The sequence below is a fragment of the Giraffa tippelskirchi genome, chromosome 8 (assembly GCF_054371585.1).
Source record: "Giraffa tippelskirchi isolate mGirTip1 chromosome 8, T2T-mGirTip1v1.2.pri, whole genome shotgun sequence".
NCBI classification, from domain to species: Eukaryota; Metazoa; Chordata; class Mammalia; order Artiodactyla; family Giraffidae; genus Giraffa; species Giraffa tippelskirchi.
Window position 1 is genome coordinate 7,523,057 of NC_137282.1, and position 19,534 is coordinate 7,542,590.

The 19,534-nt window shown below is 40.5% G+C and overlaps 1 protein-coding gene across 12 annotated transcripts in view; it reads right to left on the reverse strand.

Annotated features, from left to right (window-relative positions):
* HOOK3 (hook microtubule tethering protein 3) overlaps nt 1-19,534 on the reverse strand; it is a 93,848-nt gene that overhangs the window by 4,534 nt on the left and 69,780 nt on the right. Inside the window, exons 18-23 of one of the 12 annotated variants that reach the window (XM_081519090.1) lie at nt 18,384-18,466; nt 17,225-17,325; nt 15,974-16,078; nt 15,187-15,258; nt 11,940-12,076; nt 2,457-5,514 (exon numbers count right to left, since the gene is read on the reverse strand). In XM_081519090.1, the coding sequence (XP_081375216.1) occupies nt 5,397-5,514; nt 11,940-12,076; nt 15,187-15,258; nt 15,974-16,078; nt 17,225-17,325; nt 18,384-18,466 (616 nt within the window). In that variant the 3' untranslated portion in view covers nt 2,457-5,396. Of the gene's footprint in view, nt 1-2,456; nt 5,515-6,845; nt 10,335-10,671; nt 12,077-15,186; nt 15,259-15,973; nt 16,079-17,224; nt 17,326-18,383; nt 18,494-19,534 lie in introns of those variants that run through there. The other 11 variants (XM_081519092.1, XR_014061883.1, XM_081519093.1 and 8 more) reach the window with 11 other exon arrangements.

Consider the following 19,534-nt stretch of genomic DNA (forward strand, 5'->3'; position numbering starts at 1 on the left):
AGGAGCCATCGTACAGACGGAGGACTTCGGCAAGGGACACGGACAATTCATCACCTCACAGAGGCATTCACATTTTTGGCAGATTTAATCCTTAAAATATTGTCCAGAAGTTAACTGCCAAAGTAGGGAATGGAAACATTTTATAGCTCATGTTACATACAATCTGCCTGCAATGCAAGAGACCGGGATTCAGTCCATGGGTCAGGAAGATCCCCTGGAGAAGGAAATGGCAATCCACCCCAGTATTCTCGCCTGGAGAATCCCATGGATGGAGGAGCCTGGTGGGCTACAGTCCACGGGGTTGCAAAGAGTCAGGCATGACTGAGCAACTAACACTTTGACTTTTCACATACAACTCAATACCTGTCAAAAGAAGTCTGAGTGTTTTTTGTGGCTTCAAGCTTTGCAGGTGTTGTTCACAGTTTAGTTACATACCTGGTGGTTCTGCACCCCTGGAGGTGCGCTTGGCACGGGAATTAGAAAATGGGAAAATATTCTGACTTCAGAAGTATGACCTTCATAGCAAGTCTTCCTGCTCTCGGGCTCCAGAACAACGCAGCTAGAGTTACTGCGAACTGGAGGGCCAGCCCCTTGCACCTGGTCTCGTCTGTGCCAATCCTGACAAATAAAGGAGAACTGATGCTTGCAGTTTCGGAGGCTGGGTCCTGACAAGCTTTGGAGCTCTCTCTTGGGTTTCTCAGGCCTCCTGCTTGGGGGAAGCAGCTGCGTCACGCAAGTCCCTCTCCCCCAAGACTCCACCGAGCGAGTGGCCCCCTGGCCACGCCAGGAGTTTGTGTGAGGAGTGGTCTGATCTCTCCCAGGTGCTCTGTGCACCCCAGTCTGGGTGCCACACGGGAGAACAGTCTTCAGACAACCCCAGCCGCGGCCATCACCAGAACTGTGAGTGAGCGAGGGGCTCCGATGGAGAGCGGCTGGGCCTGTCCCAGCCCCGGGGAGGGCACAGCATCGCCAAAGCCACGCGGTCGTGCTGCGCTCTGTGCCACAGGGATGAGCGGATGGCACTAACCATCTGCAAGGCGGGCTGGGGTCTTCCGGCTGGACCACGCTAGGTGGGAACTTTTCTCTGTTGGTCCCCATTTGATCACACGGCTGTTTGAAGGCAAAAAATATTTATATATATTTGCTTCCAGTTTTGTGATTCAACCTACCTTCGCACTCCCTTCACCTTTGCTTCAATATTCAGTCCTCAGGGCAAGACACTCAATAAAGGCTAAATTTAATATGGTTGCATGCTCGCTGGTGAAGGATTACATTTTGCTTTCTGACACTAAAATGTCATATTTAAATGCACATTAAAATGGGCACTATTCTGGCCGGGTACATAACAGGGTTTCTTTGTTTGTATTTAGTCCTGGTGCTAACTCCACTTTGGAATTACTGTAAATATAATCAGTGTCTCCACAGTTGCTTCCACTCTGTGCTGTGCTGTGCTCAGTCGCTCAGCCGTGTCTGACTCTGTGTGACCCCATGGACTGTAGCCCACCAAGCTCCTCTGTCCATGGGATTCTCCAGGCAAGAATGCTGGAGTGGGTTGCCATGACCTCCTCCAGCGGATCTTCCCAACCCAGGGGTGCAACCCAGGTCTCCCACATTGCAGGTGGATTCTTTACTGTCTGAGCCACCTGGGAAGCTCAAGAATACTGGAGTGGGTAGCCTATCCCCTCTCCAGGGGAGCTTCCTGACCTAGGAATCAAACCAGGGTCTCCTGCATTGTAGGTGGATCCTTTACCAGCTGAGCTACCAGGGAAGCCCTGCTGCAATTTACTTAACAGTGAACATGCCACAGTTCAATCATGTGGAGGGTGGACGTGGCGGACAGGGGTGAATTTTAAAGGTCTACAGGCAGGAAAAGGGGTATTTATGGCCTAAATTTTGGTGTTGCTGTTGTTTAGCCACTAAGTTGTGTCCGACTCTTTGCGACTCCGTGGACTGTAGTCATTGCCAGGCTCCTCTGCCCTGGGGTTTCCCAGTCAAGAATACTAGATTGGGTTGTCATACCCTCCTCCAGGGGATCTTCCTGAGCCAGGGATCAAACCCACATCTCCTGCTTGGCAGGTGATTTCTTCACCACAGAGCCACCTGGGGAAGCCCCATGGCCTAAACAGGATGCTTCCAGAATAATATATTGTGAAAGAAGGTGAAGTACCTACTATGGTTCCTGTTGGACTAGCTGTGAAGAGGGGAGAACCTAGGTTTACCTTTTATCCCTCAGAACTTTAGACAATCAACTTACACATGTTATGTACCAGCCTAAATCAAAAGAAAACCCATTCTACTGAGTACTGGGAAAAAGTTCAAAGAACATTCCTGATTTACAGTAAGTCAGTGGCATAATATTTAAATTGACAGGACACTATGGCAAGTGGATGAATACCATCAGACAATTATTAAACCTGTTTGTGTCAGGGTTTAAGAGAAGAAAAAATAATCTAAGCTGAATTTTTATACAAGTCTTTATTTACAACTTGTTTAACAACTGTACACTTTTTGCAGCCTTGAAAACATTTTTGTACTTGAATGGGAAAATATAGTTTGACCAAATCTTAACTTTATTCTTCATATACATATATTATATGCATACATATAAACATATACATATAATTAATACCATAACAAGTTGGCAGTCATAAAATTAAAATGAATAAGTGACATCAAAAGGAAATATAATATAAGATTTCAAAAAAATTAAAAATCTGTCTTCTGGTGATTTCTTGGGGACTTCATGTTTTTGTGATTTTAGTGAAAATTTCTTACTGAGGCTCTCTAAAAAGTCATTTACCTCAGAGAAACAGTGAGAAAACTCATGAATCTGTTAACAGAGTCAATGACTGGTAAACAGGTGCTTGGGTGCATTTATGTACAAGGTTGCTAAAACTGCACTGATTCATTTGTGAGGTGAAAAACTTAGTCCTACATGGGTTTCCTTTTTGGATTATAATGACTCAGAATGAAATTGTGAAATTACAAATTCAATAGTCAACCAGAAATAAGAAGATACCTAGCAATATCCTTTTGGCAAAGGCTAAACTGCAAGGTGGATAACTACAATGTCAAATATCAAACTAACAATTCATAGAACAATCAGTAATACTTAAGACATGAGTATAAGGCTATAGAGCTGGGACTGTAACCAATACAACTCCAACTCCAATGTACTAAAGTGTTTTCCAGCTCATCTGAAAAGCTTAAAAAATACTGTAGGAAAAAAAAAAAAAAGCCTCTTTCTATCCCCAAATCTTTGATAGAATTTGTTAATCAAAATAAGGCAAATTATTAAACTATTAGATATGTTTTAATTTTACCATTCATTACACAACCAAAAATTGGGTGTTATAAATGGTGGGGCAAATTTCAAAACACAAAATTGCAAAACAAGATTAAACCTGGAAATTATTCTTCTGAGCACAAAGCATTATGAATTACATATAATCTGTAAACAGCAAAGTTAGTGACAGCAATGGCATATTAGTGCATCTGCATTTTTAATAACTGAGACTATTAAAAAAACAAAAGACTACTATCAAAAAAAATTAAAAGGCCCCAAATCATTGATTGGCATTTGTGTACAGTCACTTCCTGTATTTATACTAGCATGTTCTTTATTATTTCAAGCATCTTGAAAATTTCCCTTAACTAAGAATATGAGTCTCTGAAGAACATATACTTAAATTCGCCCACCAAAAAATAATAAACTCAAATCATGCCATTTACTCATCTGTACTTGAATAAGAATTTCTTTACAGTTGTTTGTAATTTGACACTACTGGATCAAGTCTGCAGCTTGATTAAAAAGACTGAAAAGGCAGAGGAAAGTATCTGACTTCTTCATAGTATAGTTTTCACTAAATACCAAGCTGACTCCAAAGAGTTACAATTAGTCTCTTCTATTCATTAAAAAATTCAAAGATGCATTTGTATAGATCTGTTTAGTCATGCTAAGCGCTTTAGTAATAAGCCAAGGCAATTAGTAAATCTTAAAAAAAAATGTTTCATTAACTAAGTCGCTGGAATAAAATCTGCTTCATACATGAAACTTAACTTGATTCATAATCTAAGTAGTTAAGAGCAAGAAACTAGGAAGAAAATCAAAGCAACTATTTGGATCTTGACATGCCTTTAAGGTAAAAGATGATCAAATGTGATTTTGGGGGCAGAAATGAAAAACTGTTGGCAAATCTCCTTAGGTCTATATAGATGTAAAAGAAACAGAATAGAGATTTAAAAGTAACAGAATAGAGGACTATGATGTCTATCAACTTTTACTTGTAAATAAATAAGCATTCATCAGTTTCTGCTGGATAAGTGTTAGAAACTATCATCAATTTTAAAAGACTACTTAAAAAAGGGAAGAACCTGAAGATACTAAGTTATGATTTATGAAGTTATTTAATTATACCACTTAAAAAGTAAAGTGCTAAGAATCTGTTTAAAAAAATATATTGAAAACTAGTTTCAAAGAATGGGGTTTTGATTTTTCAAGGTCTTTAAAAAGGGCTGGTATTAATTTTTATTAAAAAAATACCTTTCTTTAATGATGCCAGAAAAATCTATAAGTGTATCATAAGTTAACTGTACGTTTTTATTTCATCCTTATTCTCTCTTTGGGCACCAAATGTCAAAAGCGCCTTCTTCAATGATTCTGGATCTGTGCTGCCTGGTACAGTAACCGCTTTCCATGGGTGGCTTCTGATGAAATGTGGCTGGGCGACTGGGGAACCGGATTCTTAATTTTACTTGAATTTAAATCAGCACATGTGGCTGTGAATTGGCTAGTGGATTGGACAATGCAGGTCTAGAATCTGCTCTTAACTAGATTAACAAGAAGCCAAAGGATGCTGAAGACATCTAGAAGGTGATTTGTCCATTCAGCGTTCTGTCCGCATGTGTGAGTGTGACTGTGTTTAATTTTTTTACTCTGGGAGGATAAAAAGTGGCTCTCCTGTCACAGGTTCGAGTCTAGCCTTCTCTGTTTGTGCTGCTGTCTTCTAGGTGACCTCCCTACGCCAAGCACATCAGCAGAACAGAAGGTAACACAGAAGAAAGCACTATAGAAACTGTTCACGCTATAAAAGCATTTCTCTCATCTAAACATAAGACAAAACTCTTACGAGAATGTTCTTAACGAGCATATCTCCCTGTTCTTTGGCAGTAATCGCTGTGTTAATGTTTATGTAACAACACATATTTCAGTATGTTTTGACTATGATTTGAATATAAATGTATTCAAGTACAAATGAAAAGAGTCCTGACTCCACAAAACATCTCTCAACAGAAAAAAGCTGACAACTGCGATATTTGAACTTAAGAAAATGGCCAAGTTCATAAGGCATATGTTATAGTAGAACCAAGACCACTTCTGTAGCATCCTGCCATGGTTAGTATCTGCTTTTTCCCATCACCTCACCCCCAACGTTTTCCAGATTCTTGGACATCACAGCTCCTGGAGTCCAGCTTTCTTTCTCCTGTGTCTGAGTACACGCGATGATGAAGACACTATGAAAGTGAAGGAGAGTTTGCCAGTCTATATTTTAGGAGACAGGTAAATGAAAGGTGAGAGCATCTTCTGATGAACCAGAAGACTGTTCACTGTTTGTTAATGCAACTCCAGGAAACAAGGAGTTTCAAGTGTGTCTGTATATGAGAGACCTTGGCTTTGTAAGTATTAACTTCACCAGTCTTATTAACATGAAATATAAAACATAATTAATGCCTCGCAGCCCCAACCCAGGTTCAGATAGAGTTCTAGACTCAGAACTTCAGATCAGACTTAAAATATTTCAGAAAGAGAGCACAGCCCATTTATTTGGGCGATCTTTTACGGCTTTCTTAGTGAGTCTTCCAAAATAAGGAAAAGAACCCTGATGGAAAAGATGTACATGCAAAATGCCACAGAAAGGAAGAAGGAAAATACTTATCTAATGTTAATAAGTAAAGTGCTGTGAATCTTGCAGTAAAGTATAAATAATACATAAGTGAGTAGAAATAGTAAATAATATTAAGACATTCAACTCTAATAGTGACATATATAAAATAAACACACTATATATATATTCTACATATATAGAATGTATATACAGTAATCACTGTCCACAGGCTGACAAATTACACCAAGAATAAACAAGAGTCCCTTTTATAAGTTTTACAGTATCAATGCTAATCTAATTATTTTCCTTTGTCAGTTCAGAGATCTCTAAAGCAAAGATGACTGCTCAGAAGTCTCCCACATGCATTAAAGCCTCAGAATGCTTTGGTGATTTTCTTTTTCTCACTCTGAGCTTGCTCTTCTCATGATACTTACTTACCCTTTTAAGCTCTGAGTCGATATAATTTAGGGTATTTGATAGCCCCATTGTTCTTACATTCCGAGGCTACCTACACACCTTCTCTGATGATTTCATCTTCAGACCCTGAACACCTAGTTCAGAGCCTGGCAGTCATGTTACCAGGTACACAAAGGCTCTCCTTGACTATATACACATAGGAAGTCTACCCTTGCCTTCATTTTAAACAAGATTTTCTGCAGGGCCACTATGTATAATTAAGGCAGATATAAAACCGAGTGTACGGTTTGTAAACCGGACACAGCCGCAGAGCCAGGTTACTGCTAGGGAGTTGGTAGTGAGTTTCAGCCATAGATTTCTCATCTCATCACACCATCCTATTTTCACAGTCTTAAATATCTTAGACTGGAGTAATGGGTTACCGGTTTCAAGATGAAAACTGATACTTTCCTCTCTACTCACAAACATGTACAGTTAATCTGTGCCCAGTGAGTGCCCACTGAAAGGAAGGACGATTAGAAAATAAATTATTTTTGTCTACTCTTTTCTTTTTTTTAACAGACTGACCGTGTAATAAAGTCAGAAGATTTTATGTCACCTGTTACTTTAGCATCACTATTAAGACCAGGTGTAGGCTGAACGGTGTCAGCACTTCCATCTGCCTGGATATTTGTTTATAATTAGGTCTTTTCTTCTTTCTATAATCAAACTACTCGCTAGGAATGGACCTGCCTTGGCAGCCTTAGATTACTTTCTCAGAGTTCTATGCTCACTTACATGTAGCATACAAACTTATCTCATAGGATATTACTGGAAAATGTTAGAAGGCAGAAAAGTACGCAGGAGAGGCATAATTGCTGAAACAGAATTCTTGGGAAACACTGGCAGGCCGCAGTCCCCGAAGCACACGCTTGCCATAATCAGGGCCAGGTCTCTGTTTCTCAAGTGATGTCCCTTCTCTGTCATTTGAAGTGCAGTGTGAAGAATCCAAGGATATTTCAGGATAACATTAAATATAAATTTTAAAGCTTTTATATTTATAAATACATGGGAATTGGGTTGATAAAAGGCTGTTTTAAAACAAATTATTGGTACATATTTCTCAAGAACATAATCAGTGACTGAAAAGCGATGGAGGTCATCACATCTGCCCTGTCCTTCACTTTATGAAAAAAAGGAGCGAAAGTCTGACACTTCCGTGATTTAGGGGAATGGGGAGGGGTAGCTGTGTCAGTAGCAAATTATTTTATGTTTTTTAGGCTTCTGAGAAATAAACATTATTTATTGCACAACTTAAGAACAATAAAATTACCATGCTTAAATTGGTCACTAAAACATTTTCAAATTTTTCAATAAAATGAACATACACCAATTATTATTTAAATATGCTTTATAGAAAGTAAAAAACTGGATGACAGACACACAAAGAATAGCCTCCCTCATATAAAAACGTCATGATACAAAATATTCGAATCAGTATAGTTACAAAGAATAAGCTCTGAAACTACTTTCTAAATGGAGTGAAACTGGGCTGTACCTCTACTAAAATGAGCTGCCATTTTGACAGTTGGAACTAGAGGAAGAGAGATGATCATTATAAAAAGGGGGAAAAAAATTGAAAAAGCGGGCTAAAATAATTTTCAAAGATTCTGAGATCCCCTCTTATTTTGTTCCCACCCTGTGGGGTACCACACAGACATCACTGCTGAGAAATGCATCCCTCCGTCAGTTCCACAGCCATTTCTAGGCAGAGTCACTTTGTAATTTGAGGATAAAAAGTCAAAATGTGCGTCCACAGCTTAATAAACAGACAACAAAACTCACGTTGCTGTTTTGCTCTCAGCAAAAAAAGCAGAATGCCAAGCACTGTCCTCTCCCTTTAGGGTCACAGAAGTTCTTATGTAGGTGGCTCTAAGCTAACGAGGTTGACACTATCTGGGTTACGAGTGCTTTGGCAGATAAACCTCACGTGTTCTAACACTCGCGGAGTCTGAGATCTGGACCTCTGGAGATTCAATGCAGGAAGTTAGGATAAGTTCAAAAATTTAGAATTTTGCTTCAAGACAATTCTTATATTGGGATAAAGATTTTCAAACTTTTAACAGGGTGTTATCTTTAAAAGATGAACGCTTGTCAGAGAGCAAGAGACTCCAAAAAATATCTTGTATCATTAGATGTAAATAAATAAAAGTGCAACTGAGAAGGAAGTGTGAATAAAAGAACTCATAAATAAAAATGTGCCTCTGCTTCAACCTAAACCCTACTTCTCCTCATGTCTCTGACTGCTGGTCTGTCTGTAACAGCAGATTCCCATGTCTTCCTGACTACTGCTGATGGATGTGGGCGGATGCTTCTGAGTGGAAACATTTAGATTAAGTTTGTGCAGTTGAGCTGTTACTACACAGACAAAGCGGTAAGACCTCAACAAAACAACAGCGGACAATATCATCCTTATTATAATGAATCATCTCACTAGCCAGTTTTATCAAACAAATAATTCAATCCTGATCAGTGTTTAGAAAACAGAGCCTTGGGTGGTCCAGTGGTTAAGACTCTCCTGCTTCCAATGCAGGGGACACAGGTTCGATTTCTGGTCGGGAAACTAAGATCCCACATGACACGGTGGTGTGGCCAAAAAGAAAAAAAGGAACGAAAAGAAAATGGAGTCTTTATTTTGGGACTTCTTTTTTTCTTGGTTATTAGGTAATCAGACAAATACTAAAAAGATATGATGGAGTTTGTATGAGTTCTTTTAAGATATGTACAACTGTATTTTTTTTCTCTTTTAAAGATGTGGTAAACTATAATATTTGATGGATTTCTTCCCCCATTACAAACTTGTTAAATACACACTGCAGAATATAAAATTTATGCTTTTGTGGTCTTTAGTTACTAACTTTGTATTTTCTCACCCTGGTTAGAAGGAAAACAGAAAATAAGGTTTTTGTTTAGAAGAATTCAGACCTGGGGTGACGCCTCACCCCAACCTTAACGCCGTAACCCTGTGCTGACTCTACGGTGCGTCAGGACTGGCTCCACTGCCCCAGGGAGCGCGGGCTTCACGGAGCCACTGTGCGTGGGCATCTGTCCAGCACGGCCCAGCTCAGCTCCCGTCTACGTAAGGCGCCCAGTGTCTCGCAACTTGCAGAGAGACCGTGCATTGGCACAAACCTCCCAGAGATTAATAATCATCACTGAGGAAAGAGAAATTCATAAAACCTTGCCCAAAAGCTGGGCAAAGGAAATAGGGTTCTCACTGGAACAGTGCAGTTTTATTCCTGCTTTTCAAAAAAACATCACAGAATGTTTAGAAATGAAATTTCTGCTACGAAATGCAAGTGATATATTAAAACTTAAGGATACTATAAAGGAGAGTGAAGGTTATGAATATAAACACCAAAGTAATGGGATGCTGAAGAAAAATGGGATGGAAAATTTCCTTCCAAGAGCTTGGCACCTTCCCATGTAGAGAAACAAATCTGAGTAGGTGGGTAGGTAGGAGGCCAGGACGGGGCTAGTAAATAGAGAACTAAAATGAAAACTCCTCATCTCGTGGGATAGAATCCACGTAAGAAACAGCTCAGGGACTCTGGTTTTAGTCTATCTTATTCTGCAGGTGTATTTACCAGTAACTTCAATTTTACCAAGGTTAGTGTTCACGCCTTATTTTAAAACAGTTTGGATCCTTTCTCTAATTTGTGAAATAAGGGTATGGGAAGTGGTGGGGGTGGGCGAGGCTCAACCAGCTTAGATTTTAATCTTTTACTGTCAAAACATCCTACGTGCTTGGGTCTGCCCAGCCTCCGGAAGCCCCAGGATGCACGTGCTCACGTGGTTCTCTCCTTTACTCCTGACTCCTCGGGCTTTTCTTCTTACCAGGTGGAGGCATTCACACTGGGCTCAGACTTCTGTACTTAATGTAAAAAATCAGCTCAGTGCATGGAGTCATTCCTGCATACATTCTAGTACCTTTCTTCATGTACAGTTTCTGAGGACAAATGAAAACACCTAAAATAATTTCAGGTCCATTTTCTTAAAAAAAAAAAAGGAAATAAGGATTTAAAATCAGACACCCAAATATAGTTTCTGAAAATTCTTAAGTACATTTAGCTTGATTTAAAGTTATTCATTTATATTTAATATACAAAACTAAATGAAACGTGAGCTTCCAAACAGCAAGCACATGAAACAGAATCTTCCTAATAGGTAGCCTATCTAAAACCAAAACCGAACAAACGATCAACCTAATTTCAGTAAACTTTTGCTTTTAAAAAATGGGTTGTGGTACAAGAGAAAGGCTGGAGGGGAATATATTTAATATAATTTGGGGCCAAATATTTAAGCCAATATGGAAAGCGAGCCAGAGACATTTCATGTTCAAATGAATGATATTTTGCATTTATATAGCACCTTGGTCAAAGTGCTTCAAAATCTCTGTTACTTGACAGCCATTCATCAACGTAAATAAACAGTTTATAATCTGTCAACAAATGTAAGCACTTTGGGGCAACCAAATACCCAAGAGAGAATCTACTCAGCAGCAAATTTTTAGACAGAATTAAGAAAGAGACCTGTCATAAACATCACACACAGAAGTCACTTACTGATCTTAATGACTGATATTAAGATGTTAAGTATTAAGAGTTAGTGAGAAACAGAAGGGTCTATATTAAGGAATAAGTAAGACAAATGAGGTGCAAGTCAGCAAGGAAATTACCCCGAAGGTAAGGCTACCTGTGACTCGTAAATATATAAAAAATAAATCATTTAGACGTGGAGGGTGGGTGAAATTCAATGTGAGCCCATTGCTAGAATCTGATCCTCAGTTACTGATATTCCAAAACAAGGGAAAAAAAAGAAAAAAGAATGTACTGCCTGATTTTTTTTCTTCTGTAACTTCTCCCCGAATAGCCTAACCAACACATTCACTTCTGCCAGCAAACAAGATAGCAGGAAATAATGAAATTCTATTTATGTTTTAAAAATAGTTTCCAAATCTTCAGACAAATTTAATTTCCTATAAAACAATGTGAAAACTCGTTTTTTCCCTCTAAATAGTCCCCTCAGGTGCCTTCGGTGAGAGCTGATTAGCACCTCTGCCGATGTATTTATGTCTTTGCAAAAAGTGCACTTGCCAACCATTTTATATAGTAAATATGCAAGTTATTTGAAGTGCATTTGGAAAACAATCGAAAACACAGATTAATACATCATAAAAAGATTAATTCCCTTTAAACAAAGACATTCTTAGAAAGCATGGTAACACAGAGGCACAATAAAGAATATAAATTGTATATCAATTATTGGCAGAAAATCTAATTCATTACAAAGCCTACACCATTGGGGAAAGGACATTTTCTTACAAAGAAAAGTACTACACTAATATACAACACGTTTAATTGGGCATTTAAAAAATTTTTGGCACATTAAAAGGAACTGAAAGGACTACAAAATAAAGGACCGAGAAACTAAAACGTTATAGATACAGAAGGAAGTCCTTAAATGAGACACAACTAAAATGGTAACATAAAATAGAGACGAAATACAAGCTGGCTGAATTTCCTGAAACGCCGTTACATGTAACAGAAGCGTGTGTTGAACGCGGGTGTTTTTATCCCAGCGGCGGGACTTGTCTACCTTGCGGTGGCCGGCTGGACGTGGCCCGGGTAAGACCTTCGCGTGCTGGTGGCCTGCCTCTGCCTCGCCAGGAACGACTGCCCCGACCCTGTGCTAGCAAGCCTGTCTTCCGCCGCCTTTTTATGCAGAGTCATTCCCTACATCACAGGGAAGAGAAGTCATCAGAAAACCGGGGAACCCACTCTCACAGGGGCAACGATCATGCAGAGTTTGTTATGTGGGGGCACGAGGCACGGTTTAATCTGCAATTCGCTTCATTACAGATTAATGTCTTAAGAGACATTTTAGTTCCAACAATTAGGTACAAATCTTCCTGTGGAAAAAAGAAGGCTGAATTTTCTGAATTTACAAGAATCCGGACGGTAGATAATAAGAGACGGATCTTTGGAATTATACCACCCACACGAAATCATACACACTTCCCTTTCAGATCAGATGTATAAAGTGATTTTCCAAGGGAGAAGAAGGGCAGTTGATTGGTAGCAGCTGATTCACGTGGGGGTATGGAAATCACGGGGTTAGGTGGAACAGAGGACCGCACAGCACCGGCTCTTTCTGAAGGTGGAGAGTCACCCCGGGTGTAATACATACCACTGCGCCGCTGTTCTTCCCAGGCCGACTTGTGTTCTCAAGTTAAGGAAAGCTCCTGACGGCCCCCAGCAGAGGGCCCACTGAGCGCAGGGGTCTTTCCTGAGGACTGGAGAGGAGCCCACCCGCCAGGCCCACGGCCTCCGGACAGGAGCGAGGCAGCCTGCGGCCCTCTCTACACTGGGAGGAGCCCACAGGGAGCACTCTGAGCAGATGGGGAAAGACGGGCCTTGGTGCTCACTGAATGACCTGGAGAGAACCCCGGCCAGAGAGACGGGAGGAGCGGAGGGCGGCCGGCTCCTCCCGCCAGTGACTGCAGAGAAGACGAGGGGAGCAAGTGGACGCTGGCGACACGGAGGCACAAGGACCAGGGCCAGAAGGAGAGGCAAAGAGACGCCCAGAGGAGCTGGGCAGCCAGCACAGAAAACGAGATCCAGCCCCCGTCACCGGTCAGCTCCACGGAAACAGGGGTCAGGGCTCAGCGTTTCAGGTAGACCCAAGGACACAACATCCTCCGTCTTCCCAATGAGAAAATCCTGGGTGTGCTTTTCACTCAGTTTGAAACTAAACCATTTAAAGATCTGAAGAAAATGGGCAAATATCTATTGGTAATATTTAACCTACTGATTTGCCTACATATATTAACAATTATATTTTATTTAAAATATACCTTTTTTTTTTTTAAACTTTCATAATCGAAGCATCTTATTCAACTTCTTGACACAATGTTTAAGATCTCAGGATCCATCACAAGGCCATTCTCTGAGATAATAAATACCTTTCCCCAGGTACTAAGCTACTCATCACCTTCACTCCCATTTCAGTTGTCTGAGATGCAGAACTTTCTGAATGTATACATGAAGCTTTTGTTGTTGTTGTTTTAATCACTTAGTTATGTGCGACTCTTTGTGACTGCATGGACTGTAGCCCGCCAGGCTCCTCTGTCCATGGAATTCTCTAGGCAAGAATACTAGAGTGGGTTGCCACTTCCTGCTCCAGGGGATCTTACGGGCCCAGGGGTTGAATCCACATCTCTTGCACTGGCGGGTGGATTCTTTACCACTGAGCCACCAGTGAAGCCCTATGAAGCTTTTCCAGCTATCTTATCTGAACATAACTTGTGAGATCCTACTGGGAGTTATTCCTTCATTCTCTGCAGAGTTGAAAACTATCAATAGGATTCTTCTTTACTATCATATCACAGAGTAAACCAGTTTGGTTCCATAATATGTAAACATAATATGTGAAGTCATAAAAATCAATCAGCTATATGAAACTACTAGTAAGGATTGAGGGGCAGAGCTCCAAGGTTGCTGCACTAACCCTGAAGGAGGGCAAAGAGGAAACAGCAAGGGTGAAGTCAGGACCAGTTCCCAGAGACCTCCCTTAAATATGGTTTTTTCTTATTTTTTATATTTTCAATTAATCTATATTAACAGTAGTGGTACCATAAACCCAGTAAGATTCCCTCTTGTCTTTTTTAAAACTGTGATCAAATCTTAAATATGTAGCTTTAACCGAGGCAAATATAATGTGGACATGTCATAAAATTGTGTGAATTTCTGACAAAAGCTTAAATCGCACTATTAGCAAACCTAGGACACTAACCTTTAAGACACAGTACCAACTGCAACAGTAAAATGGTATAATTTATAATTATAATAATAAAATGGTACTGTGTCACAAACACAACTACAGGGTCAAATGGGTATGGGGAAAGGACTCTGTCTCAGGCAACTAAACTCACATCTCCAAAAGGCAAAGGTGGTCGTGTTGGGAAGAAGAACAAAGAAGAAGAAGAAGGGCTTCCCTGGTTGGCTCGGTGGTAAAGAATCCGCTTGTCAGTGCAGGAGACGTGGGCTCGATCCCTGGTTCGGGGAGACCCCACGTGCTGCGGGGCAACTCAGCCCGTGTGCCACAGCTGTTGAGTCTGTGCTCCCAACAAGAGAAGCCACTGCAGTAAAAGCCTGTGCACCCCAACTAGAGAGGAACTGCCTCCCCGGCACTGCAGCGAGAGAAAAGCCCACCCAGCAGCAAAGACCCAATGCAGCCCAAAAGGAAATAAATAAATAAAGTTATTAAAAAGAAGACGAGAAAGTCTAGGAAACAAATATTGAAAAAAAGTACAGCATTCTTCAAAATCCATAGCTCTTTGTATCTGGAAAACTCTTACTGAAAGTCAAAATGCTGGTGAGCATTTATTTTCCCCTGCAATATGTACATTTTTTGTGTATTGGAAAATTCAATTTCAAAACCTGCATTTGTTCAGGGTCCAACACTGAACATTTACCAAACCCTATGAGACAAACTATCTTCGTTATAAGAACCACTCCTGCAAAGGCAGTGAGATAGTGCCACAAAACAAAACCTACTCCATGTGTGTTTAGATAGGACTGAAGTCACTATGCCCAAGGACAAATGGTTCTGAGAGACAAAAATTTTTCCATCCTTCAGGACAGTGCCCACAGTGTTCTAACCCCATTTATGGTGGTTCTCATATCTGCTGTTCAGCCCTAAGGTCAGCATTAGGGTTTTGTTAGTGTGCGTTAGGATGGCAATTACTTTCAGATTCATTACGCAGAATAACTTCTACACTAAAGGGAGTGTAACAAATAATACATTGAACTTTGCAAAGTGCTTTGACGTGTTACTTTCTTACCATGTTGTACCAGGCACTGACGATGTATTTCTCTTCCATCTCTCTTTGACTCTTTGTTTTCTCATATTCTTTCTAAAAGGCAAGCACATGTAAGCATGTAAACATGAAAAACACTCAACATTAATAAAAATCTAATTCATGCCCATCTAAACTCATGGGCACAGTGGTACACTTGGCCGTCTATATCCACAGGTTCCGCATCCACAGAGTCAACCAACTCCAGATCCAGAGCAGTAAACACAGGGCTTTCCGGGTGGCTCAGTGGTAAAGAATCCTCCTGCTAATGCAAGAAACACACGCTCTATTCCTTCGTCGGGAAGATCCCCTGGAGAAGGAAACGGCAACCCACTCCAGTATTCCTGCCTGAGAGATTCCACGGACAGAGGAGCCTGATGGGCTACAATCCATGAGGTCAGGGGTCACAAAGAGCTGGACACAACTTAGAGACTCAACAATGACAAAAACAAACAAAAAGCCATATATTCCAAAATAGAAAAAAACAGACAAACAAAAAATCCATAGCATTTACACTGCATTAGGTATTACATTGCAGGCAGATTCGTTACCGCCTAAGCAGCCAGGGAAGCCCTTGCATAACTAATCTGGAGATGGTTTAAAGCACATGGATGATGTGCACAGACTATATGTAAATAACCACATCCACTACTGTCTACAAGGGACTTATGCATCCACAGAGTTTGGTAACTGTGCCCTGTAGATGTGGAGACTATACATGGCTTCTAGAATCAAAAATAAAAAAATGTCTTATCATATTATAGTGAACTACCTCCAATGAACGGAACTGCCGGTCCCGTTCCTGGAGCTGATTTTTAAGAGCTTGTATTTCTGGTGCTGCTCCTTGATTTTGTTTAGGATCTAAAGTACGGATAACCTGCAAAAAGTAATAAAAGAAAAAAATTTAAGTCTCAAATCTACAGGTGTAACACCTACGGCAGCAGTTATTTAAAAAAAAAAAAAACAACACGATAAACCTTATGAGAGTTCAAAGCTATCTCACGAGGATACTTTAAAATTTGAATGTATGAAATGATGTTCTGTTGTTACAACTTTTAATTATAAAAAACTTAAAATTAAGTGAAAGGGTTCATTATAAGAAGTAATTCTGGCTTAAAATCCATCAGTCACAGTACAATAGGCACGACTGACGGCAGTCTTCCCTTTTCTGTTCCTCTGAATTGATTCGGGGGCCTCTGCCTCTGACCAGATGTGTGAGCAGGGAACGGGTCTCGATGTCCATACGCCTGTTGCTGTGACCATCTCTTCCGCCAGAGGCTGGGGTTTAGACTCAGGCAGGGGACAGAAGTCCAGCTGGGACACCTGTGGGCTTCCGGGAAGGGTCTTTTTGACCCAACAGTTTACTATCAAAACCAATCAACCCTGCAGAAAAATGACCAAGTCTATAGAAAACCTGAAAGGGCAGAACAGTGAAACTGCGTTTCCTTTAACAGACTTATGTTCCCCCTCCACTCCAGTGCCTATTTCTACTGTTTAGAACATGGATTTCCACCCCAAAGTCTGGATTTATCCGATGACTTTCTAAAGGTAATTTATTTAACCGGTTCCAATAACCTCATTCTTCCTGGGAACTGCCAGCTAGGCCCGGAAGCCAGTTTAGATTCAGGCTGACCACAACTGAGGCTCTTTGGGAGGCAGAGGTTGGTCCTCCTAGGGCAAGCAGCTAATCTTCTGTTTTGGCCACACAGTGTGGCATGTGGGATCTTAGTTCCCTGACCAGGGATCGAACCCATGCCCCCTGACCACCAGGGAAGTTGCTCATGCAGCTGACTTGAACTGTTAGGCGAGGTGAGGACTGCCCCTCCTTTCCTATACGGCAAGGTGCTTTCCTCCTGATAATTAGGAAGTACCCGGGGGTGGGCACCGTCTCGGGCACTGCCTCCTGCTCAGGCACTTTTTGTCTGGTCTCCTCGTGTTCTGAGAGGTCAGGGTTCAGGCATGTATCACGAGATGTCAGGGAACCACGATCGGAAAGCAGTGAGACCCGCAGACTCACACTTACACTTTTGGCTTTCTCTAGATATTTCTTATATCGTTCTTCCATTTGCTTCATTTCTTCTTCTTTCTTCCGTAAAGCTTCTTGTAATTCTTCAATTTTTAAGGCTATTGATGAGACAGTAAAAAAAAAAAAAAAAAATTATTATTATTATCTTTTAGACCATAACAACTTTAAAAATACTTCAACTGACAGAACAGTAAATAGTTAACAGCTTTGAGACATTGTTTGGTCTATTCTTATATATCATTTTATTTTTTAAAATTAACAATCTTTTTTAACAAAAAGCTTTTCTTAGAAATAAAAACTACACTATGGAAGTACACAAATTATAAACAGCACTCATTGAAGGCTAAAGGGATAACAAAATATGGTCTATGTATACAAATAGTTGAATATTATTCAGCTTCAATCCTGATACACACTACAGCATGGAGACATTATACCAAGTGAAAATGAAAGCTAGTATGTGAAGTGAAATAAGTCAGACAAAAAAAGACAAATATTGTATGATTCCACTTATACGAGTTGTATACAAGAGTCAAGTGCAAGGGACTGAAAGTAGAATGGAGGTGACCAGGGGCAGGGAAGAGAGAAAAGGAAGAGTGGAGTGTTTAATCAGTAGGCAGTTTAGGCAGATGAAAAAGTTTGGGAGATAGACAGTGGCTGTATGACAGTGTAAATGCACTTAACATGTCACTTAACTGTATACTTAAAAATGGTTAAAATGGTCACTTTTATGTTATGTATATTTCACAACACGAAAAAAGTGGAAGTCTGTATTGCTCCTGCCTCCACACAAAAGAATCGATAAAGTCAGGTTACCTACATGTGCACATATTAACAAAAGTAAAAAAGTTTGGCTGACATATTGCAACTGCACTATGAAAATAATTTCATAAAATATTCATTAGCATTTATAGTTGAGGAAAAACCACAACGGAATTAGAAATCTAAGAACTATTGTATCGATGATCACACACACACACTCATACACACACACACATACTCTTTCTGTGCTTTCTGTGAACAGAGCACATTCCTTAATTGCTAGAAAATATAATAGGGCCTATTTCTAAAAGAACAAAACTTTACATAAACTCATTATCATGAGGGTAATGCATGGCTAACCAATCGAAAACTCTGATAATCAGGAAAAACTCACAGCTGTTGTTAAATCTTGGCTCAAGATCTTCAATGATGGCCCTCTTCTTCTGCAGCTCGTTATTGGCTTCATGCAGCTTCTCCCTGTAACAAAATATGTAACTGTGTCACCTACTACTGTTTAGCATTTTCTTCACTTGAAGTGAAAGATATAAGTTCTTTATTCTTAGGACACATTAGCATATAGCACACAAATGCTATGAAACAAAGATGAAAAGACTTAATCAACATGAACATATTAATATTTTCTAAACGACTTAAAAAATAGAGACAAAAAACCTCAGGGTCTGAGATAGAAGCCACTCTTTCATATAAACCTTCAGCCCAGGGGGCCAAACTCAGCCCGTGGCCCATTTCTGTGTAGAAAGCTTTTAGGACACAGAGCCTTGGTTTACATACTGTCTACAGTTGCTCTCAAATCAGAACTAAGTGGTGTGATGCAGACTATGGTTTATAAAACCTAAAGCTACTGCTTTCTGTTCCTTATAGAAAACGTTTCTGACTCCTGTCCAGAGGGTCACAGAGTCCTACCCGTAAATACTACTGTCAAGACTGTTGTTTTTAGCCTTGCAGCTTGTGCTAATTTGTCACGGGAGCCATGGGGAACTAATACAGGCCTCCTCTTCAGTAATAAGGTGTTTTTGATGAAGATTTTTACCATGTAAATGACTGAACACAGAACCATGGTCAGACAGTATTTTTATGAAACAACAGGTATTCTATTTTCTGCAACAGAAGGGTGGGAAATGACAAAAGGACAGACTTCAGCATGAAATTCTCACTGCAGGTAACCTCCCAGTGGCTGGGAGGTGACAGGTGCTGTTCTAGAAGTTTAAGAACCTGCCCAGGGTTAGACTTGCTACCAAGCGTCAGTGGCTCAGAGCACTCGCTTTCCCACATTACAGAAGAAACTGGACAGCATGCAGCAAACTGCCAGACCGCAGAATTGTTTCCAATCCCTGCAGGACAAGTCACGTGAGCTCTGTGGTACCCAGGGTGTCTGGTTCACCACAGCCCACCACGGGAACACTCCACCAGGCTGGCAACCCATGGCCACCCACACTCAATGTCTGTAAGGAGAGAGTTCAGCCAGGGGCTGAACCAGGTCAGCAGGGGCATTAATAAATGTCATGTGCTTGAATCATCCTGAAA